Source organism: Thunnus thynnus, chromosome 16 (assembly GCF_963924715.1).
Source record: "Thunnus thynnus chromosome 16, fThuThy2.1, whole genome shotgun sequence".
NCBI classification, from domain to species: Eukaryota; Metazoa; Chordata; class Actinopteri; order Scombriformes; family Scombridae; genus Thunnus; species Thunnus thynnus.
In genome coordinates, this window is record NC_089532.1 from 4,379,210 (window position 1) to 4,405,405 (window position 26,196).

At 35.3% G+C, this 26,196-nt stretch overlaps 1 protein-coding gene across 1 annotated transcript in view; it reads right to left on the minus strand.

The window, feature by feature from the left end:
- LOC137199727 (E3 SUMO-protein ligase RanBP2-like) overlaps positions 1-26,196 on the minus strand; it is a 102,864-nt gene that overhangs the window by 41,242 nt on the left and 35,426 nt on the right. The window contains exons 13-17 of the mRNA XM_067614229.1: positions 25,636-25,677; positions 24,397-24,450; positions 12,008-12,094; positions 11,429-11,494; positions 9,420-9,473 (exon numbers count right to left, since the gene is read on the minus strand). Coding sequence (XP_067470330.1) covers positions 9,420-9,473; positions 11,429-11,494; positions 12,008-12,094; positions 24,397-24,450; positions 25,636-25,677 — 303 coding nt within the window. The remainder of the gene's footprint in view (positions 1-9,419; positions 9,474-11,428; positions 11,495-12,007; positions 12,095-24,396; positions 24,451-25,635; positions 25,678-26,196) is intronic.

Consider the following 26,196-nt stretch of genomic DNA (forward strand, 5'->3'; position numbering starts at 1 on the left):
AGACCCTTAAATGATTTTTTCAGAAGAAAATAAGCAACAGAGAAGCAAAGCTGGTCCAGGTCTATATTTATCAAACATCTCAGAGAAGGAAATCACTACCAACTGGACAAAAATTCTCACACTGATGCAAATTTGGTTCCACTTTTAGGACAAGGAGCACAAAACATTTGATCAACTTTCTTAACTGAGGAAATCACTTCTATCTGTACTGATATTTAGGAGATCAGAGATGTTGTAAGGAGTTGGCAGGAGGTGGCGTTCAGACAGAGACATAAGAACACATGGAAGGAGATATATGATATATTCAGATTGTCTTCAATAGTTAGTTAATATGTATGTGGCTGTAAAAACAGCCTCAAATAAACAAGACAATTAAAATGGTTCCATATAAAAATGAACATGAACCAACAACATTTTCTTCCACAGACTCAATGTAGACTTCAGTTATTGTGATGATGATACACAAGTTTATGTCTCCATAAGGTCTGGACCCGTATTTATCAAACTTCAGAACGCTCTAAAGAAACAACTGAGGAGTAAAACAACTGTTTGCTGAGTCTGAACAATAAGACACATTTATCAAGAGACAACTTAAAGCAAAGTGTAAAAGTAACATTTACAGTAAGAGCAACTCTCAAGTGATCACATGAAGGAATAACCAATCAGAGATATGGATTGATGATATGGATCTGCCATATTTTACATACTTTAAATAATTCTTACAGTTTATTCAGTGGTATGTTATTCTGCAAGAACATATATAATTATAAGTTCAATTTATTTTTGCGAAATATTGAAACCTCCAGGAATAATGAATGTGAAATGATCAACAATCTATCATATCTACAATGTATAAATATATAAATATGGATGAAGTAATAGGAAATTGACTGAAATGGAAACAAAATTCTGCTTCGTCAACGTCTGATATACGTCAGAGAAATCATATAATGGAGGAGAATCTAGTATCACACTGACAAGTTCAGATAATAAAGATGATTAGAAAGTGACTGCAAATAAAATCAATGTCAGATTTATTCTTGATTCTGTGTCCACTGAATGATTTTAATGATGTTGACAGATTCACCAGATGTTTTCTGATTGTTTGTTGATAAATGCTAAAAACAGGAAAAAGTGATGTAACATCCTGTCAAATGTTCAAAGACAAATAATAGACTAAAACTTCTCTATTTATAATGATGCTGCTTAACATATTATTCATCACAACCAATTATATTTTGTACAATCAGACAGAAAACGGAGGCTCGGCTCTGTTTTCTGTACTGCAGTCATCTAAGATCTACTCTGAACCAACTTAACAGACCTCTGCAGCTCTCTGACATTTAACAACATTTTATATCAACACAAGTTCAATAATTTTTATTCTCAAGTTTGTCAACTTTTATCTTTCACTTAAGTCCAAATTTTTTACTTTTAGCAGTTTGATAAATACAGGCTCTGTTGTTATTGATTTGTTTTGTCTTGCTGATATCAAGTAATGAACTAAAACAGAAAATTTTATCATCATTATTATTATTATTATTATTATTATTATTATTATTACACTCGGAGCAGACTGATGGAAGATCATTTATCAGTATAAAAAATAGAAGGACTGACCTCTAAGGAACACCTTTCTCTGTGTTAACTACAATGGATTTTTTACCATTTAATAGAACACACTGTTTCTAGTTATAAAGATATAAATGAAATCACAGCAAAGCAGATCAAGAAAGACCAAAAAATAAAGTTTATGAAAAAGACCCAACATGAGAATATCAGCCATCCAGACACAACAACTGCTGGATACACAACTACCAGATAGACATCAGAAAAGTTCAGGAATAATGTTTTCTGTTCACACTGAATCATTTCTGGCTCTAACATTTGTGCTCATTTTGATCTTGAAGAAAAGTCAGTTGATTTTACTGATTCAAGTGTCTGTCAGTGTGGATACAAGTGACAGAAAAGATAAATGTAAATATGATCAGCTAACAAAACAAGCTGCTGAAACCAGAGATGTATTGAATGGAGGAACAGTTATTCCTTGTTTACACAGGTCACAGAGCAAAGCAGCACGTTAACCAACATAGATACTAATATTATAAAGTAACAGAATGGTGACTTACGGTGACAGTGAGGCAGATCTGGATAGAGCCTGAATGCGCACCATAGGTTTACTGAGTACCTGAGAGTCTGGTATCTGCTGCTTCTCTGGGCTGTAACACAACACACACACACACACACACACACACACACACACACACACACACACACACACACACACACACACAGCGTTTGAGTCACATCTTTGACTCTGACTAAAGATGGTGGAGTAATGTTGCTGCTGATTTGTGACTCAGGAGCAAACAGGAGAAATCTCACAGAGAAAAAGTCATTTTAAACAGTCAGAGATCCTCATCTCACCTCAGAGCTTTGGTCTGGTTGTCATGTTGCCCACACAGAGGGGTTTCAGAGGGATGGACCCCCTCCTCTGTCTCCTCACACTGACCCATTGCAAGCATACACTTGCACACAAACACACTCAACTACTATATGTAAAATGTCAAACAGAAACCCAATTCATGAGTTCATGAATGTTGGTGTTAATGAGTTGTAATCATCAGCCCACCTTCCCTACAGAAATAAATCTTGTCTGATTGTGTCTATGAAGTTCACTGACACCATGAATGTACTTGGGTTTGTGTCCATTTTGTGTTGTCATGTCAGACTCTGCACTGCCTGATGTGACCACTAGATGTCCTGAGTTCATTTGTCTTTACCAGCAGTAATAACTTCATTAAGTTATTACCATTCATATCAGCTGTCAGTCAGACACAGCTTCTCTGCATTTCCTCACTAGTCACTGAGTACATGAGGGCTGAGAGCAGTTATCAATTAAACTGCTATTTCTGCAATTAATGCTAGAATGACAACTTTTAAAACATGTTGTGCACACTGATCTGACAGTGTGTGTCAAGCAAAAGATCATAAACTGAAACATTTGCTGGCAACATTTTCAAATGTAAGAATTTGCTGCTTTTCTACACACATTCATCATCACCTGGGTCATTAAGTATAACTCTGCAACCCAGACAAGTCAGGAACAGCCTGTTAACAGTTCATAATAGACTAATCCAAATAGCAAAAAACCCTGTATAACATTAAAATCAAATATGGCTCACATTATTATGTTGACTGTATTTTAACATCAAAATAAAATATTGTTCACAATTTGAGTGAATTACATCTGGATTCACTCTTTATTGAACCTTATCCCATCTCTTTATTCTGTATTTGGATATCCATTAGTTTCCACAAACTGGTCGCTGGTTCCAGTGGCGCCTTAATGCACAAGCCTTGGGCCTCCAGAGGCCTCATGAAACATGAACTTAAAAAACAACAAACAAACAAACAAAAACATAGTAAACAAGATGTAGGAGGGTAAGCTACCTGTGATGTGGGGGCAGATGTGATGAGGAGTCAATCCTCTTGCTGTGCTTCAACACTCTTTGTAAAAACGTCCATCCTCCAAAATGTCCATAGTCCCAAGGCCTATAGTAATGTTAAGACATCCCTGCTGGGGTCCACACAACAACAGCAACTATAAAGCAAACAACAATTTAAAATAATAAAATAATAAAAAGCTAAATCAACCAAATGTAGAAATTAGAAAATAAATGAAAGGTGGACAATAAAAACTTACAAAAACAAAAACAAGGTGGTCAAGATAGAAACAAAAAGAAAAAAAATCAAATAGATTCCAAAATAGCAATAATTAAAAGACACATCTATGTGAAATTCTTTGACTTTTTGAAAGACAGTTAACTTTTGATGTGTTTTATGTCTGTGGAGCAGATTCCAGGCAGATATAGAGAACAATTCTCATACAGTTTGTTCATGGACACATGAGACTGACCAGTGCTAACTTGAAGTGTTGACAGAAACCAGTATATAGCCTACAAGTTTTCTCGCAAACTAAGTGTGGTGAATTATTCAAATTCGCATTTTTTGCATAAATAACAGAAGACTAGATTTTAATGTAACCTCTCCAATAGGAAAACTATTTGCTTTTTAACGGAGGCGGGGTGGTTTTTTTTTTTGTTGTTGTTGTTAGAAAACACTTGTGATAAAGCATGAATCTCACTCAACTCTTTGTGTTGCTTGTCCACTATGACTGTGGTTAGAAGACGCAGCACTACTTGGACAAGTGACACTAAGGTGATATTTATGCTTTATCAAAATAGTTTTCATACAGTACTTTCAGTTTTATAAGAGAAAAGACTTTAAGGATGAGGACTAACTGGTTGGTTTTGCAAATGTAGATTACACCCCATCTCCGTGTGCACAGCAACCCACGCACTGGATGAAAACCCTGATCCATTGCAGCTTCTACTGTCATGTATCAGGGATGGTTACTGAACTATGATGGATCAGCTGATATACCGTCCAGTCTTTGTTGCTCTGAAAACTACTTCTTTAATGAGTTACTTGAATGATTAAATAGACTGTTCAAAGTTTGGGTTTTCAGTTTTTTAGAATAAAATGTCATGACAGGTCCGATGGAGCTGCTTTATTCAAGTTTCACTGTATAAACATTGAATCTGTGTGTAGCCTAACAGATGACCTGTCGGATGTGAAGGAAAAACGTGACATTAATTATCGTTAGATTCTGATAGATCCTGTTGGCGTGTTTAGGAGATTCTGCTGCCATGTGATGCTGCAGATATTTCACAAACTCAAAGGAAATTAAAGCTGCAAGCAGCGTTGAATGGGCCTTCTCGCCCTTGCACATGTCGGGCCGCGGCGCAATCGAAGGGCTTCTGTGACGGGCATGTAGATGTCTTCAGACGGCTGTTGGGGCTGCTTTACTGAAATTTCGTAGGAGGCGCTATTCAGACAGTTTGCAGCCATTTTCTGCAGGGTGAGACATGGCTGCCTTGCTCACACCTGTGTCATAAAAATCATGCAAGCTTTGTGCCCATTCACTTGAATTTCAATTAGTAAATTGAAAACCCTTGATGAGTTTGTGTGTAAAACAAATTAATTTCCTAATTTTCATCAAGTCTATTTTTAGGAATGTAAAGACTTTTAACTAGGGATGCACGACATTAGATTTTTGCTGATATCCAATATGCTGATATTTCCAACTCATTGTGGCCGATTGCCGATATATGCACATATTTTTACCAGCTGGCTGAGGAGGCTATTATGCATGTAAGCATAGATTATACTATGATCAAGAAAGACAATATATGAATGAAGAACTTAGGAAGACTGGAGTTCAGTAGCTCAGCATTAAAGTTCTTCCCTCATATAGGCTGTAGTCTTTCTTGATCATTAGTACAATATATGATTGCATGTGTAATAGTCTCCTCAGCCAAGTGGGAAAAATATGTGCATATATCAACATCGGCAACTGGCAAAAAGTGATCATGTTAAATAATCATGATCTCAATATTGAACAAAAATAATTGTGACTATGATTTTTGCCATAATCGAGCACCCCTAAAAACACATACATTTTGATTTACACACACACACACACAAAGAGTTTGAATATGTATGTGATAAATTGTAAATATGTATGTAATGAATTGTTTTCTTCTGTTTTCTTTTTCATTTAGGAGCACATGTACTCCTTGAAAAAAAGTAAGGATTGAACACTGCTGTCAGATGTGTAGAAACACTAAGTAAATGGAGTGTGGCGCAGTCCAAGGGCTTCTGACACAGGCATGTAGATGTTTACTTTAGCTGGAGAGAAGGATTTCTCTGTACTCTGTACTGTGTTTCTCTGGTCTGACTTATAATTTAGACGTCAGACGCCCCAGTTTGGCACAAAGTCCATGCTCAGAGATTGCCTCCCCATTGCTTTACTTTGTAAGGTGTGATGTCGCACTACAACTTTCAGGGCTTACTAAATCTAAACCGTTCGAGTTATTACAAAGTTTTTAATAACTTTTGTTCAGCACAGTGTGATAAGCCATGTATTAAAGTTTGAAGCCGATACCATAAAGATTAATAAAGAAAGAATAAGAAAGAAACAAACACACGAAATACAATAGGGTCTTCGCACTTTGTGCTCAGGCCCTAATAATCACACAATAATCCTGGATTACATTCAGTGACACCTGAACAGACATTATTCTAACCCCTTACAGACCTGAACCACATTAACAGCTGGTTTTTGACGGACATTTCAATAAGTTACATAATAGATGAGAAATAGAGAAAGAGGCACGAAAGTTAATTTGTGATTTTGGAGAGCTCTGTGTGCAGCTCTGCTAACTAATGCCACATAAACCGGCAAGTGTGTTCTCTGCAAGATTGTACTGCGACTGTTGTAGGAATACTGCTGAAAAAGAAAATGATATGTTACACTTTAACGGTTGATTTCTACTGCTAAATCCTATATACGATATATTAAGGCTGGCAAGAAGATTCATTAAAGCATATAAAGCGTAGTTACAATACCTTTAAAGAGTGAAACACACTGCAACACAGGACCGAAAATCAACGGCTGCAGAACAAAAATGTAACGGGTCAACGGGTGTAACGCCCCCCCCCCCCCCCCCCCCCACACACACACCCTTTTATTCTTAGTTATGTTGTTGTTTCCTTGAGCGAAAGTACAATTTAGAATAAAGTTATTCGACAGTATTTCATATCAGACTGATATCCTGACTTTTCAGATAAAACTCTGCCCTCTTAAATTTAAACAATCCACGATTAAAAGATACCTACAAGTTATTTTCGATGTTCCTCCAAAAGTGAAAGTTAAACTGGTTCACTGTAAACTGATCGATGCCATCGAGCGATGTGATGAATTTCTTCATACTAAATTGTAACAATGACATTTAAACAGTCCACTTATTATATTCAACATGTATACTTTAAATCGGTCTGGGATTAATTGAACGGGACATGATAGTCAGACACTATTGACATTCATCATCACCATCTTATTTGAGTGTCATAAATACATGCAGCTGTTTACCGAAAATGCCTCCAAACTGAAATGTCATTTTGTGCCTAATGGAGCTCATGATTGATCCAGAAGGGTTGTTTTATTACAAACAATTTCACTGTATAAACCTGGAATCAGTGTGTAACATCTGGCTGACCAGTCTGGTGTATAGCACAACACAGAACATTAATAATTACCATCCTGTTGGGGTGTTAATGAAGTTACTGTTGCTGTGCCACGTGCGTAAATGCGCACATCTCTCTCTCAGTTTAAAGATGCATTTATCGTTTCTGCCGCTGTGTGATGCTGCAGGTATTAATAAAGTCAAAGGAAAGAATCTGACACACAGCAGCTGTGAACAACAATCTGAACATCAGTAATCCTACTAATGTTTCTGCAAAATCTCGGATTACATTTAGTGACACCTGAACGACATTATTGGTCAGATTCAGACATTAATCTGACAAGTTTCAGATCTGCCACATTAGTCACATTAACAGCTGCATCTTAACGGACACTCACTAACACATACACGTCAGGGCATTTAAATGTTTTAGTTTATTGATGTGGAGACAAATTTAGATACTGTGGTAGATTAATGGTAATAGTATTATATTATCATATTATATATAAGTGTACACTTTATATAGCACCTTTCAGACCAAGTGCACAACATCCTTTTAAAAGAAAATAAAAGAGCAACAATTTAAACAACAGTTAGAATCAAAATGTATTATTTTATGTCAAATCTTCACCTGAAAAGTAACTAAAGCTGTCAAATAAATGTAGTGGAGGAGAAAGTATAATATTTCCCTCTGAAATGTAGTGGAGTGGAACTATAAAGTAGCATCAAATGGAAATACACAAGTAAAGTACAAGTACCTCAAAATTGTACTTAAGTACAGTACTTGAGTAAATGTACTTAGTTACTTTTCAGCACTGTATGTGATATGAGAGAGAAGTAAAAGAGGTGAAATCGGAGTCGGGATTGATGACAACAAGAGCTTTTTAAATTTTTAAATTTATTTATCACATCACTTTTTGTTCCAGCATTGTGCCAACACCTTGTCATCTGAGAAAATTATCTAAATCTATGTCAAGTTTTTATATCTTCACTGTTACTTAAATTGCTGCCAAATTCTGGTCTTAAGGTTTTAAAGATCCAGAAGGGGGTTTGGGGTTCCTCCCCCAGAAACATAAGTGAGAATACAGAATACAGTAAAGGCAAGTTTTTTCTGCTCAGTCACTCTTTCAAAGAGAATGACTCCTTTCTCTTTTTTAAAAATTTCTCCTGAATGTCTCTGTTTCCAATTTGCTTTTAGCTTTGTCTCTTGTTGCAGGGAGAGGAGGAGTTGAAGCGTCTGCAGGTTGGATAGTTGTAGGTGGACTAGTCAGGACAACCACTGGTGGGTGCGTAGACTATGTTTCTATCCCAGCACTGCTTCCAACAACAAGCTCCTGGGTGGTGGGGGGGTGTCGTCTTTTCCTTTTCCCTGATAAAAACACAAAACATAATTTGCACAGTTTCAAAATGCTGAGTCAGTATGTCACATCTTATTTCTGCACAGTGACCTTTTACTTTCAGACAGATTATATTCAACATATTTTTCACATTTGTATTACTTTTACATTTACATTTTTCATTTAGCAGACACTTTTATCCAAAGCAACATGCATATGAGAGTGATACAACACAAGCAAGGATCTAGTCAGGAGACAACAACACGAGTAAGTGCCATAAAGCTTAAGTTTGAGTCCGATAAGACGTAGATGCCAACAGGCAGTGCACCAAGGCAATGCATAGAGCGCATATATTGCATAGAAGCAGGTTTGTTTTGTTTTTTCTTCTCTATGTACAGTCCATCAAGTGCAGAGGTGTTTGAAAAAGAGCTGGGTCTTTAGTCTTTTCTTTCTTTCATAAATAAATCCTCTGCCTATTTTTGTATTTATATTTCATATATATCTAATATTGTATTATTGTAAACTTACAATACTAGTCTTCCATCTAACATGAATCCAACCCCATATCTCAATCAACATGGTGCAAATGTATGAATTCCCAAAGAATATCTGATTGTCATTTTTTAATCCTTTATATTCACATATTCCTGAAGTATAATCTAAAATACAAGAAACACATCAATAAACATTTACATATTTCTATAACCTGAAGTTGATCATCACCAAAACTAAACTGAGCACTGCTTTCTCTGCCTGATTCTTGAAGATGTAAGACTTGTTTTTATTTCTGATTAATGTTAGGCCTCCTCTTTTACACCATTCAGAAAATCATTGCTTGTAAATCGTCCTCATTTTCTAACAGTAATATACAGAAACATGAACATTGTAAAGAATATTTATAAGTTCAATTCCACAACCTTTTTACTGTTAGTAAAGTAAACTTTTTAAACTTTTTAAAGTTAATATTGCAATCTTCTGAGTTTTTACTCACTTTCTGCCGGACTCACAGCTGGATCCAGAGGAATCTTTTCTCTCCAGAGAGATTCTGACAGAAACAAAAGAAAAGCCACCAGAGTGGAAAATTAGAACATTTGACATCTAGTCACAGCAACTGTTATAAACTGTGATAAACATACACTTTGAAGTAGATATCAAAAAAGTTCACTAAAAATGGATTTTTCTCAAAAAGTGTATGAAAGAATTTATATACAAGTTAAAGGTTTGAAATAAAATTGTCTGAAATGGAAACAAAATTCTGCTTCGTCAACGTCTGATATACGTCAGAGAAATCATATAATGGAGGAGAATCTAGTATCACACTGACAAGTTCAGATAATAAAGATGATTAGAAAGTGACTGCAAATAAAATCAATGTCAGATTTATTCTTGATTCTGTGTCCTCTGAATGATTTTAATGATGTTGACAGATTCACCAGATGTTTTCTGATTGTTTGTTGATAAATGCTAAAAACAGGAAAAAGTGATGTAACATCCTGTCAAATGTTCAAAGACAAATAATAGACTAAAACTTCTCTATTTATAATGATGCTGCTTAACATATTATTCATCACAACCAATTATATTTTGTACAATCAGACAGAAAACGGAGGCTCGGCTCTGTTTTCTGTACTGCAGTCATCTAAGATCTACTCTGAACCAACTTAACAGACCTCTGCAGCTCTCTGACATTTAACAACATTTTATATCAACACAAGTTTGATCAATAATTTTTATTCTCAAGTTTGTCAACTTTTATCTTTATCTTTCCTTTCTTGGTGTTAACTAAGGTTGTTTTGTTGTTGTTTTTTTACCATTTAATAGAACACACTGTTTCTAGTTATAAAGATATAAATGAAACCAAAGCAAAGCAGATCAAGAAAGACCAAAAAATAAAGTTTATGAAGAAGACCCAACATGAGAATATCAGCCATCCAGACACAACAACTGCTGGATACACAACTACCAGATAGACATCAGAAAAGTTCAGGAATAATGTTTTCTGTTCACACTGAATCATTTCTGGCTCGAACATTTGTGGTCATTTTGATCTTGAAGAAAAGTAAGTTGATTTTACTGATTCAAGTGTCTGTCAGTGTGGATACAAGTGACAGAAAAGATAAATGTAAATATGATCAGCTAACAAAACAAGCTGCTGAAACCAGAGATGTATTGAATAGAGGAACAGTTATTCCTTGTTTACACAGGTCACAGAGCAAAGCAGCACGTAAACCAACATAGATACTAATATTATAAAGTAACAGAATGGTGACTTACTCTGGCGCTGAGGCAGCAGCTCTGAATGGAACCTCAATGCGCATCACAGGTTTACTGAACACAACAGAGAGAGAGAACAGTCATTTTAAACAGTCAGAGATCCTCATCTCACCTCTGAGCTTTGGTCTGGTTGTCATGTTGTCCACACAGAGGGGTTTCAGAGGGATGGACCCCCTCCTCTGTCTCCTCACACTGATTCATTGCAAGCATACACTTGCACACAAACACACCCAACTATTATAAGTAAAATGTCAAACAGAAACCCAATTCATGAGTTCATGAATGTTGGTGTTAATGAGTTGTAATTATCAGCCCACCTTCCCTACAGAAATAAATCTTGTCTGATTGTGTCTATGAAGTTCACTGACACCATGAATGTACTTAGGTTTGTGTCCAGTTTGTGTTCTCATGTCAGACTCTGCACTGCCTGATGTGACCACTAGATGTCCTGAGTTCATTTGTCTGTTTGTGTGTGTGTGTGTGTGTGTGTGTGTGTGTGTGTGTGTGTGTGTGTGTGTGTTTGTTTGTTTGTGCAAAATATCTAAGAATGCAGTAACATTTTACTGTTAGTAAAGTCTTACTTCTTTAATACTTCTGCAATACAATTGTACGGCTATTGGATTGGATGAACAGAAACTTTGAAGTAGATATCAAAAAAGTTCACTAAAAATGGATTCATAAAAAGTGTGTGAAAGATTGTAGATACGGGTTAAAGGTTTGACTCACCGACTGTCTGAAGACCGAAATGAATCCTTCTTTAAATCTGAGGAGAGAGATTCCAGAGAGCCCAGCCTGCAGCAAATAATAATGATATGGATCTGCCATATTGTACATACTTTAAATAATTCTTACAGTTTATTCAGTGGTATGTTATTCTGCAAGAACATATATAATAATAAATTCAAATTATGGGAAATATTTAAACCTTCAGGAATAATGAATGTGGACATAACAACAATCTAATATATTTATAATGTATACATATATAAATATGGATGAATTAATAGGAAATTGAAACTGAAAGAGAAACAACAACAAAATTCTGCTACATCAACGTTTGGTGCATCTGAAAAATCATATAGTGAAAGAGAATTTAGTATCACACTGACAAGTGATGAAGTGATGATGAAGATGCTTATAAAGTGATTATAAATAAAATCAATAACAGATTTATTCTTGATTCTGTGGCCACTGAATGATTTCTCTCCTCTTCTCACACAGAGTTATAGTTATGTTGACAGTTTCATCAATATATTGCAAAAAGTGTGTTAAAGAATCAATATGTGAGTTACAGGTTTGACTCACCCACTGTCTATAGACCAGACTGAATCACCATCATCTGTTGCAACCTTCTTTGAATCTGAGGAGGGAGATTCACTGAAGTCCAGCTGCCTGCAAATAACAATCATTGTTATGTTATAATATATAAATATATAAATAAGGATAAAATAATAGGAAATTGGCTGAAATGGAAACAAAATTCTGCTTCGTCAACGTCTGATATACGTCAGAGAAATCATATAATGGAGGAGAATCTAGTATCACACTGACAAGTTCAGATAATAAAGATGATTAGAAAATGACTGCAAATAAAATCAATGTCAGATTTATTCTTGAGTCTGTGTCCACTGAATGATTTTAATGATGTTGACAGATTCACCAGATGTTTTCTGATTGTTTGTTGATAAATGCTAAAAAACAGGAAAAAGTGATGTAACATCCTGTCAAATGTTCAAAGACAAATAATAGACTAAAACTTCTCTATTTATAATGATGCTGCTTAACATATTATTCATCACAACCAATTATATTTTGTACAATCAGACAGAAAACGGAGGCTCGGCTCTGTTTTCTGTACTGCAGTCATCTAAGATCTACTCTGAACCAACTTAACAGACCTCTGCAGCTCTCTGACATTTAACAACATTTTATATCAACACAAGTTTGATAAATAGTTTTTATTCTCAAGTTTGTCAACTTTTATCTTTCACTTAAGTCCAAATTTTTACTTTTAGCAGTTTGATAAATACAGGCTCTGTTGTTATTGATTTGTTTTGTCTTGCTGATATCAAGTGCTGGAATAAAACAGAATTTTTTATTATTATTATTATTATTATTATTATTATTTATTATTATTATTATTATTATTATTATTATTATTATTATTATTATTATTATTATTATTATTATTATCATTATCATTATCATTATCATTATTATTATTATTATTATTATTATTACAGTCAGAGCAGACTGATGGAAGATCATTCATGAGTACAGAAAATAGAAGGTCTGACCTCTGAGGAACATCTTATATTATAAAGATATAAATGAAACCACAGCAAAGCAGATCAAGAAAGACCAAAAATAAAGTTTATGAAGAAGACCCAACATGAGAATATCAGCCATCCAGACACAACAACTGCTGGATACACAACTACCAGATAGACATCAGAAAAGTTCAGGAATAATGTTTTCTTTTGTATTTTGTGCCAATTTAAGGGGTTTTTTTTCTCCCCCAGATTTACAACATTTGTCTGGGCTAATCATGGTGAAAATCTTGTAGTCTGCACTGACACTAATCATTCAGAAAATCATTTTTTCCTTGTTATCAAAATGTTTTATTTTAAAAACATTAGTGATGCTGTTTTTGAGACAAGTACAATTATACAAATATAACAAGCTTATGTCCAGATACAGTCATTTAATTGCACTTTCGGGTCTTTTATCCGTGCTAGCAGTGGGGCCCAGTGGGGTCAGCAAGCTCAACCACTTTGGTCCACACTGAAATATCTCTATTGTACTGATCTTCACTATTTTTTTCATAAGAGCTGCACTGGTAGGACACAGTCAATCTGAGAACCACTTCTATCACAAAACACCAAAATCCACCCAAACCATCAAGTAAATCTACCTTCTAACTTGTTATTCAACACATACAATATGTAATACAGTCAATACAATCTGAATTAAAAACAGGCAGGACATAATACTGGGATGGATAGGATACATGGCAAACTAAGATAAACAGTTAGATTTCATTCAGACAGCTTTCATTTTATTAGCCTAACCAGCGTGCTGTGTTTGTGTAAAACATGCTGGTGGTGGATGGGACACGGTGGGCAAAGCAGATGAAAATATCACTTTTCTACATGTTAATTCTCATTGAACAGGTGGTTTGATAAAGTACTTACACTGCTCTATTAGATGAACATTCATGATCCCCAGAGGATAAATCCTACTGACTTTGTTGATCCTCTGACTGTTCTTTGAGCGTCACCATGAGGTTGACAGTTTTAATTCACAGTTAAATGTCTAAACTGGATGAATTGTCATGAAATTTGGTTCAGACACTCAGGATCATCTCAGGATGAATTGTAACAACTTTGGTTATTTCTTCACTTTTCATCTACTGTCATCAGGTAAAATTTTAATTTGTCCAGTACTTTGGTACTAATTAGCAAATGTTAGACTAAGATGGTGAAGATTATAAATATTCATCATCTCACTAATATTATATTGTTTCCTGTTTTCTACCAACAATCCATGTTTGCTTCTTTTAAGTAAGTTAATGATGTTTTTCTCATTTTAGCTCAAGTAGTGTTTTTAACCCAAACTGCAATGTGACAACTAATTATAAATGGTGAATGACTGCAAGCTTTTATCCAAAGTGCTTTACAATTTCATCATCTGTATGTGTGTGTGTGTGTGTGTGTGTGTGTGTGTGATGCACATAATATGTATGAATGCAGTAACATTTTACTGTTAGTAAAGTCTTACTTCTTTTTGAAGTTAATATCGTCATCTTTTGACCTTTTACTCTGGTTGGACACACAGCTGGATACAGAGGAAGCCCAACTTCCCACAGAGATTCTGACAGACACAAAAGAAAAACCACCAGAGTGGAAAATTAGAACATTTGACAACTGTTGGATAAACAGGAACATTAAAGAAAACATTTTTAAGAAATCATTAAAAATTGATTCTCAAAAAAAATTGTCAAAGAATGTATATACGGGTTAAAGGTTTGACTCACCCACTGGCTGGAGAAAAGACTGAATCATAATCACTTGTTGCATCGTCCTTCTCTGAATATGAGGAGGGAGATTCACCAGAGTCCAACCTGTAGCAAGTAATAATCATAGTTATGACACTTCTTCATAAGTATGAAAATAAACATTACTATCAACAGCAACTTCATTTCAAATATTAAAAAGTGTGTGAAATAATCCAAAGGAGGTTATGGATTTAATGTGTGACTGTATATTATTTCAATCAAAAAGACCCTTAAATGATTTTTTCAGAAGAAAATAAGCAACAGAGAAGCAAAGCTGGTCCAGGTCTATATTTATCAAACATCTCAGAGAAGGAAATCACTACCAACTGGACAAAAATTCTCACACTGATGCAAATTTGGTTCCACTTTTAGGACAAGGAGCACAAAACATTTGATCAACTTTCTTAACTGAGGAAATCACTTCTATCTGTACTGATATTTAGGAGATCAGAGATGTTGTAAGGAGTTGGCAGGAGGTGGCGTTCAGACAGAGACATAAGAACACATGGAAGGAGATATATGATATATTCAGATTGTCTTCAATAGTTAGTTAATATGTATGTGGCTGTAAAAACAGCCTCAAATAAACAAGACAATTAAAATGGTTCCATATAAAAATGAACATGAACCAACAACATTTTCTTCCACAGACTCAATGTAGACTTCAGTTATTGTGATGATGATACACAAGTTTATGTCTCCATAAGGTCTGGACCCGTATTTATCAAACTTCAGAACGCTCTAAAGAAACAACTGAGGAGTAAAACAACTGTTTGCTGAGTCTGAACAATAAGACACATTTATCAAGAGACAACTTAAAGCAAAGTGTAAAAGTAACATTTACAGTAAGAGCAACTCTCAAGTGATCACATGAAGGAATAACCAATCAGAGATATGGATTGATGATATGGATCTGCCATATTTTACATACTTTAAATAATTCTTACAGTTTATTCAGTGGTATGTTATTCTGCAAGAACATATATAATTATAAGTTCAATTTATTTTTGCGAAATATTGAAACCTCCAGGAATAATGAATGTGAAATGATCAACAATCTATCATATCTACAATGTATAAATATATAAATATGGATGAAGTAATAGGAAATTGACTGAAATGGAAACAAAATTCTGCTTCGTCAACGTCTGATATACGTCAGAGAAATCATATAATGGAGGAGAATCTAGTATCACACTGACAAGTTCAGATAATAAAGATGATTAGAAAGTGACTGCAAATAAAATCAATGTCAGATTTATTCTTGATTCTGTGTCCACTGAATGATTTTAATGATGTTGACAGATTCACCAGATGTTTTCTGATTGTTTGTTGATAAATGCTAAAAACAGGAAAAAGTGATGTAACATCCTGTCAAATGTTCAAAGACAAATAATAGACTAAAACTTCTCTATTTATAATGATGCTGCTTAACATATTATTCATCACAACCAATTATATTTTGTACAATCAGACAGAAAACGGAGGCTCGGCTCTGTTTTCTGTACTGCAGTCATCTAAGATCTACTCTGAACCAACTTAACAGACCTCTGCAGCTCTCTGACATTTAACAACATTTTATATCAACACAAGTTCAATAATTTTTATTCTCAAGTTTGTCAACTTTTATCTTTCACTTAAGTCCAAATTTTTTACTTTTAGCAGTTTGATAAATACAGGCTCTGTTGTTATTGATTTGTTTTGTCTTGCTGATATCAAGTAATGAACTAAAACAGAAAATTTTATCATCATTATTATTATTATTATTATTATTATTATTATTATTACACTCGGAGCAGACTGATGGAAGATCATTTATCAGTATAAAAAATAGAAGGACTGACCTCTAAGGAACACCTTTCTCTGTGTTAACTACAATGGATTTTTTACCATTTAATAGAACACACTGTTTCTAGTTATAAAGATATAAATGAAATCACAGCAAAGCAGATCAAGAAAGACCAAAAAATAAAGTTTATGAAAAAGACCCAACATGAGAATATCAGCCATCCAGACACAACAACTGCTGGATACACAACTACCAGATAGACATCAGAAAAGTTCAGGAATAATGTTTTCTGTTCACACTGAATCATTTCTGGCTCTAACATTTGTGCTCATTTTGATCTTGAAGAAAAGTCAGTTGATTTTACTGATTCAAGTGTCTGTCAGTGTGGATACAAGTGACAGAAAAGATAAATGTAAATATGATCAGCTAACAAAACAAGCTGCTGAAACCAGAGATGTATTGAATGGAGGAACAGTTATTCCTTGTTTACACAGGTCACAGAGCAAAGCAGCACGTTAACCAACATAGATACTAATATTATAAAGTAACAGAATGGTGACTTACGGTGACAGTGAGGCAGATCTGGATAGAGCCTGAATGCGCACCATAGGTTTACTGAGTACCTGAGAGTCTGGTATCTGCTGCTTCTCTGGGCTGTAACACAACACACACACACACACACACACACACACACACACACACACACACACACACACACACACAGCGTTTGAGTCACATCTTTGACTCTGACTAAAGATGGTGGAGTAATGTTGCTGCTGATTTGTGACTCAGGAGCAAACAGGAGAAATCTCACAGAGAAAAAGTCATTTTAAACAGTCAGAGATCCTCATCTCACCTCAGAGCTTTGGTCTGGTTGTCATGTTGCCCACACAGAGGGGTTTCAGAGGGATGGACCCCCTCCTCTGTCTCCTCACACTGACCCATTGCAAGCATACACTTGCACACAAACACACTCAACTACTATATGTAAAATGTCAAACAGAAACCCAATTCATGAGTTCATGAATGTTGGTGTTAATGAGTTGTAATCATCAGCCCACCTTCCCTACAGAAATAAATCTTGTCTGATTGTGTCTATGAAGTTCACTGACACCATGAATGTACTTGGGTTTGTGTCCATTTTGTGTTGTCATGTCAGACTCTGCACTGCCTGATGTGACCACTAGATGTCCTGAGTTCATTTGTCTTTACCAGCAGTAATAACTTCATTAAGTTATTACCATTCATATCAGCTGTCAGTCAGACACAGCTTCTCTGCATTTCCTCACTAGTCACTGAGTACATGAGGGCTGAGAGCAGTTATCAATTAAACTGCTATTTCTGCAATTAATGCTAGAATGACAACTTTTAAAACATGTTGTGCACACTGATCTGACAGTGTGTGTCAAGCAAAAGATCATAAACTGAAACATTTGCTGGCAACATTTTCAAATGTAAGAATTTGCTGCTTTTCTACACACATTCATCATCACCTGGGTCATTAAGTATAACTCTGCAACCCAGACAAGTCAGGAACAGCCTGTTAACAGTTCATAATAGACTAATCCAAATAGCAAAAAACCCTGTATAACATTAAAATCAAATATGGCTCACATTATTATGTTGACTGTATTTTAACATCAAAATAAAATATTGTTCACAATTTGAGTGAATTACATCTGGATTCACTCTTTATTGAACCTTATCCCATCTCTTTATTCTGTATTTGGATATCCATTAGTTTCCACAAACTGGTCGCTGGTTCCAGTGGCGCCTTAATGCACAAGCCTTGGGCCTCCAGAGGCCTCATGAAACATGAACTTAAAAAACAACAAACAAACAAACAAAAACATAGTAAACAAGATGTAGGAGGGTAAGCTACCTGTGATGTGGGGGCAGATGTGATGAGGAGTCAATCCTCTTGCTGTGCTTCAACACTCTTTGTAAAAACGTCCATCCTCCAAAATGTCCATAGTCCCAAGGCCTATAGTAATGTTAAGACATCCCTGCTGGGGTCCACACAACAACAGCAACTATAAAGCAAACAACAATTTAAAATAATAAAATAATAAAAAGCTAAATCAACCAAATGTAGAAATTAGAAAATAAATGAAAGGTGGACAATAAAAACTTACAAAAACAAAAACAAGGTGGTCAAGATAGAAACAAAAAGAAAAAAAATCAAATAGATTCCAAAATAGCAATAATTAAAAGACACATCTATGTGAAATTCTTTGACTTTTTGAAAGACAGTTAACTTTTGATGTGTTTTATGTCTGTGGAGCAGATTCCAGGCAGATATAGAGAACAATTCTCATACAGTTTGTTCATGGACACATGAGACTGACCAGTGCTAACTTGAAGTGTTGACAGAAACCAGTATATAGCCTACAAGTTTTCTCGCAAACTAAGTGTGGTGAATTATTCAAATTCGCATTTTTTGCATAAATAACAGAAGACTAGATTTTAATGTAACCTCTCCAATAGGAAAACTATTTGCTTTTTAACGGAGGCGGGGTGGTTTTTTTTTTTGTTGTTGTTGTTAGAAAACACTTGTGATAAAGCATGAATCTCACTCAACTCTTTGTGTTGCTTGTCCACTATGACTGTGGTTAGAAGACGCAGCACTACTTGGACAAGTGACACTAAGGTGATATTTATGCTTTATCAAAATAGTTTTCATACAGTACTTTCAGTTTTATAAGAGAAAAGACTTTAAGGATGAGGACTAACTGGTTGGTTTTGCAAATGTAGATTACACCCCATCTCCGTGTGCACAGCAACCCACGCACTGGATGAAAACCCTGATCCATTGCAGCTTCTACTGTCATGTATCAGGGATGGTTACTGAACTATGATGGATCAGCTGATATACCGTCCAGTCTTTGTTGCTCTGAAAACTACTTCTTTAATGAGTTACTTGAATGATTAAATAGACTGTTCAAAGTTTGGGTTTTCAGTTTTTTAGAATAAAATGTCATGACAGGTCCGATGGAGCTGCTTTATTCAAGTTTCACTGTATAAACATTGAATCTGTGTGTAGCCTAACAGATGACCTGTCGGATGTGAAGGAAAAACGTGACATTAATTATCGTTAGATTCTGATAGATCCTGTTGGCGTGTTTAGGAGATTCTGCTGCCATGTGATGCTGCAGATATTTCACAAACTCAAAGGAAATTAAAGCTGCAAGCAGCGTTGAATGGGCCTTCTCGCCCTTGCACATGTCGGGCCGCGGCGCAATCGAAGGGCTTCTGTGACGGGCATGTAGATGTCTTCAGACGGCTGTTGGGGCTGCTTTACTGAAATTTCGTAGGAGGCGCTATTCAGACAGTTTGCAGCCATTTTCTGCAGGGTGAGACATGGCTGCCTTGCTCACACCTGTGTCATAAAAATCATGCAAGCTTTGTGCCCATTCACTTGAATTTCAATTAGTAAATTGAAAACCCTTGATGAGTTTGTGTGTAAAACAAATTAATTTCCTAATTTTCATCAAGTCTATTTTTAGGAATGTAAAGACTTTTAACTAGGGATGCACGACATTAGATTTTTGCTGATATCCAATATGCTGATATTTCCAACTCATTGTGGCCGATTGCCGATATATGCACATATTTTTACCAGCTGGCTGAGGAGGCTATTATGCATGTAAGCATAGATTATACTATGATCAAGAAAGACAATATATGAATGAAGAACTTAGGAAGACTGGAGTTCAGTAGCTCAGCATTAAAGTTCTTCCCTCATATAGGCTGTAGTCTTTCTTGATCATTAGTACAATATATGATTGCATGTGTAATAGTCTCCTCAGCCAAGTGGGAAAAATATGTGCATATATCAACATCGGCAACTGGCAAAAAGTGATCATGTTAAATAATCATGATCTCAATATTGAACAAAAATAATTGTGACTATGATTTTTGCCATAATCGAGCACCCCTAAAAACACATACATTTTGATTTACACACACACACACACAAAGAGTTTGAATATGTATGTGATAAATTGTAAATATGTATGTAATGAATTGTTTTCTTCTGTTTTCTTTTTCATTTAGGAGCACATGTACTCCTTGAAAAAAAGTAAGGATTGAACACTGCTGTCAGATGTGTAGAAACACTAAGTAAATGGAGTGTGGCGCAGTCCAAGGGCTTCTGACACAGGCATGTAGATGTTTACTTTAGCTGGAGAGAAGGATTTCTCTGTACTCTGTACTGTGTTTCTCTGGTCTGACTTATAATTTAGACGTCAGACGCCCCAGTTTGGCACAAAGTCCATGCTCAGAGATTGCCTCCCCATTGCTTTACTTTGTAAGGTGTGATGTCGCACTACAACTTTCAGGGCTTACTAAATCTAAACCGTTCGAGTTATTACAAAGTTTTTAATAACTTTTGTTCAGCACAGTGTGATAAGCCATGTATTAAAGTTTGAAGCCGATACCATAAAGATTAATAAAGAAAGAATAAGAAAGAAACAAACACACGAAATACAATAGGGTCTTCGCACTTTGTGCTCAGGCCCTAATAATCACACAATAATCCTGGATTACATTCAGTGACACCTGAACAGACATTATTCTAACCCCTTACAGACCTGAACCACATTAACAGCTGGTTTTTGACGGACATTTCAATAAGTTACATAATAGATGAGAAATAGAGAAAGAGGCACGAAAGTTAATTTGTGATTTTGGAGAGCTCTGTGTGCAGCTCTGCTAACTAATGCCACATAAACCGGCAAGTGTGTTCTCTGCAAGATTGTACTGCGACTGTTGTAGGAATACTGCTGAAAAAGAAAATGATATGTTACACTTTAACGGTTGATTTCTACTGCTAAATCCTATATACGATATATTAAGGCTGGCAAGAAGATTCATTAAAGCATATAAAGCGTAGTTACAATACCTTTAAAGAGTGAAACACACTGCAACACAGGACCGAAAATCAACGGCTGCAGAACAAAAATGTAACGGGTCAACGGGTGTAACGCCCCCCCCCCCCCCCCCCCCCACACACACACCCTTTTATTCTTAGTTATGTTGTTGTTTCCTTGAGCGAAAGTACAATTTAGAATAAAGTTATTCGACAGTATTTCATATCAGACTGATATCCTGACTTTTCAGATAAAACTCTGCCCTCTTAAATTTAAACAATCCACGATTAAAAGATACCTACAAGTTATTTTCGATGTTCCTCCAAAAGTGAAAGTTAAACTGGTTCACTGTAAACTGATCGATGCCATCGAGCGATGTGATGAATTTCTTCATACTAAATTGTAACAATGACATTTAAACAGTCCACTTATTATATTCAACATGTATACTTTAAATCGGTCTGGGATTAATTGAACGGGACATGATAGTCAGACACTATTGACATTCATCATCACCATCTTATTTGAGTGTCATAAATACATGCAGCTGTTTACCGAAAATGCCTCCAAACTGAAATGTCATTTTGTGCCTAATGGAGCTCATGATTGATCCAGAAGGGTTGTTTTATTACAAACAATTTCACTGTATAAACCTGGAATCAGTGTGTAACATCTGGCTGACCAGTCTGGTGTATAGCACAACACAGAACATTAATAATTACCATCCTGTTGGGGTGTTAATGAAGTTACTGTTGCTGTGCCACGTGCGTAAATGCGCACATCTCTCTCTCAGTTTAAAGATGCATTTATCGTTTCTGCCGCTGTGTGATGCTGCAGGTATTAATAAAGTCAAAGGAAAGAATCTGACACACAGCAGCTGTGAACAACAATCTGAACATCAGTAATCCTACTAATGTTTCTGCAAAATCTCGGATTACATTTAGTGACACCTGAACGACATTATTGGTCAGATTCAGACATTAATCTGACAAGTTTCAGATCTGCCACATTAGTCACATTAACAGCTGCATCTTAACGGACACTCACTAACACATACACGTCAGGGCATTTAAATGTTTTAGTTTATTGATGTGGAGACAAATTTAGATACTGTGGTAGATTAATGGTAATAGTATTATATTATCATATTATATATAAGTGTACACTTTATATAGCACCTTTCAGACCAAGTGCACAACATCCTTTTAAAAGAAAATAAAAGAGCAACAATTTAAACAACAGTTAGAATCAAAATGTATTATTTTATGTCAAATCTTCACCTGAAAAGTAACTAAAGCTGTCAAATAAATGTAGTGGAGGAGAAAGTATAATATTTCCCTCTGAAATGTAGTGGAGTGGAACTATAAAGTAGCATCAAATGGAAATACACAAGTAAAGTACAAGTACCTCAAAATTGTACTTAAGTACAGTACTTGAGTAAATGTACTTAGTTACTTTTCAGCACTGTATGTGATATGAGAGAGAAGTAAAAGAGGTGAAATCGGAGTCGGGATTGATGACAACAAGAGCTTTTTAAATTTTTAAATTTATTTATCACATCACTTTTTGTTCCAGCATTGTGCCAACACCTTGTCATCTGAGAAAATTATCTAAATCTATGTCAAGTTTTTATATCTTCACTGTTACTTAAATTGCTGCCAAATTCTGGTCTTAAGGTTTTAAAGATCCAGAAGGGGGTTTGGGGTTCCTCCCCCAGAAACATAAGTGAGAATACAGAATACAGTAAAGGCAAGTTTTTTCTGCTCAGTCACTCTTTCAAAGAGAATGACTCCTTTCTCTTTTTTAAAAATTTCTCCTGAATGTCTCTGTTTCCAATTTGCTTTTAGCTTTGTCTCTTGTTGCAGGGAGAGGAGGAGTTGAAGCGTCTGCAGGTTGGATAGTTGTAGGTGGACTAGTCAGGACAACCACTGGTGGGTGCGTAGACTATGTTTCTATCCCAGCACTGCTTCCAACAACAAGCTCCTGGGTGGTGGGGGGGTGTCGTCTTTTCCTTTTCCCTGATAAAAACACAAAACATAATTTGCACAGTTTCAAAATGCTGAGTCAGTATGTCACATCTTATTTCTGCACAGTGACCTTTTACTTTCAGACAGATTATATTCAACATATTTTTCACATTTGTATTACTTTTACATTTACATTTTTCATTTAGCAGACACTTTTATCCAAAGCAACATGCATATGAGAGTGATACAACACAAGCAAGGATCTAGTCAGGAGACAACAACACGAGTAAGTGCCATAAAGCTTAAGTTTGAGTCCGATAAGACGTAGATGCCAACAGGCAGTGCACCAAGGCAATGCATAGAGCGCATATATTGCATAGAAGCAGGTTTGTTTTGTTTTTTCTTCTCTATGTACAGTCCATCAAGTGCAGAGGTGTTTGAAAAAGAGCTGGGTCTTTAGTCTTTTCTTTCTTTCATAAATAAATCCTCTGCCTATTTTTGTATTTATATTTCATATATATCTAATATTGTATTATTGTAAACTTACAATACTAGTCTTCCATCTAACATGAATCCAACCCCATATCTCAATCAACATGGTGCAAATGTATGAATTCCCAAAGAATATCTGATTGTCATTTTTTAATCCTTTATATTCACATATTCCTGAAGTATAATCTAAAATACAAGAAACACATCAATAAACATTTACATATTTCTATAACCTGAAGTTGATCATCACCAAAACTAAACTGAGCACTGCTTTCTCTGCCTGATTCTTGAAGATGTAAGACTTGTTTTTATTTCTGATTAATGTTAGGCCTCCTCTTTTACACCATTCAGAAAATCATTGCTTGTAAATCGTCCTCATTTTCTAACAGTAATATACAGAAACATGAACATTGTAAAGAATATTTATAAGTTCAATTCCACAACCTTTTTACTGTTAGTAAAGTAAACTTTTTAAACTTTTTAAAGTTAATATTGCAATCTTCTGAGTTTTTACTCACTTTCTGCCGGACTCACAGCTGGATCCAGAGGAATCTTTTCTCTCCAGAGAGATTCTGACAGAAACAAAAGAAAAGCCACCAGAGTGGAAAATTAGAACATTTGACATCTAGTCACAGCAACTGTTATAAACTGTGATAAACATACACTTTGAAGTAGATATCAAAAAAGTTCACTAAAAATGGATTTTTCTCAAAAAGTGTATGAAAGAATTTATATACAAGTTAAAGGTTTGAAATAAAATTGACTGAAATGGAAACAACATTCTGCTACATTAATGTTTTGTTCATCAGAAAAACTATTAAATGTTCAAAGACAAATAATAGACTAAAACTACTCTATTTATAATGATGCTGCTTAACATATTATTCATCACAACCAATTATATTTTGTACAATCAGACAGAAAACGGAGGCTCGGCTCTGTTTTCTGTACTGCAGTCATCTAAGATCTACTCTGAACCAACTTAACAGACCTCTGCAGCTCTCTGACATTTAACAACATTTTATATCAACACAAGTTTGATAAATAATTTTTATTCTCAAGTTTGTCAACTTTTATCTTTATCTTGAATCTAAATTTGAACTTTTAGCAGTTTGATAAATACAGGCTCTGTGGTTATTGATTTGTTTTGTCTTGATGTAATCAAGTGCTGGAATAAAACAGAAATTTTAATTATCATTATTACCATCATTATTATTATTGTTATTACAATCAGAGCAGACTGATTGAAGAGTATTTATGAGTATAGAAAATAGAAGGACTGACCTTTCTCTCTGCTAACTAACATTTAATAAAACTCAGTGTTTCTAGTTATTGAAGATATAAATGAAACCACAGCAAAGCAGATTGAGAAAAAATATTCATCAAGAAGACCCAACATGAGAATATCAGCCATCCAGACACAACAACTGCTGGATAAACAACTACCAGATAGACATCAGAAAAGTTCAGGAATAATGTTTTCTGTTCACACTGAATCATTTCTGGCTCGAACATTTGTGCTCATTTTGATCTTGAAGAAAAGTAAGTTGATTTTACTGATTCAAGTATCTGTCAGTGTGGATACAAGTGACAGAAAAGATAAATGTAAATATGATCAGCTAACAAAACAAGCTGCTGAAACCAGAGATGTATTGAATGGAGGAACAGTTATTCCTTGTTTACACAGGTCACAGAGCAAAGCAACACGTTAACCAACATAGATACTAATATTATAAAGTAACAGAATGGTGACTTACACTGGCATTGAGGAAGGTCTGAAGACACATTTGTGGTCTGGGCTGTAAAACAACACACACACAATTGTTAATATAGTTAATAGTTCATCAAATGACTCTGCTATTTCTGCAATTAACACTAGAATACCAACATGTTGTGCACACTGATCTGACAGTGTGTGTCAAGCAAATCATCATCGACTGAAACATTTGCTAATGTACTTAGGTTTGTGTCCATTTTGTGTTCTCATGTCAGACTCTGCACTGCCTGATGTGACCACTAGATGTCCTGAGTTCATTTGTCTTTACCAGCAGTGGTGGTAAAGCCAACAATCCATGTCGGCTTCCTTTAAGCAAGTTAATGACGTTTTTCTCATCTTAACCCAAGTAGTGTTTTTAACCCAAACTGCAATGTGACAACTAATTATAAATTATAAATGGTAAATGACTTCAAGTTTTTATCTTAAGCACTTCATAATTTACTGCTCATTCACTCAGCAGCAAGCTGCCATTCAAGGTTCTGGTCTATTATCAAAGTTAAATCCAAACATTTTAACAATGCACACAGTTGATAAAGGGAAG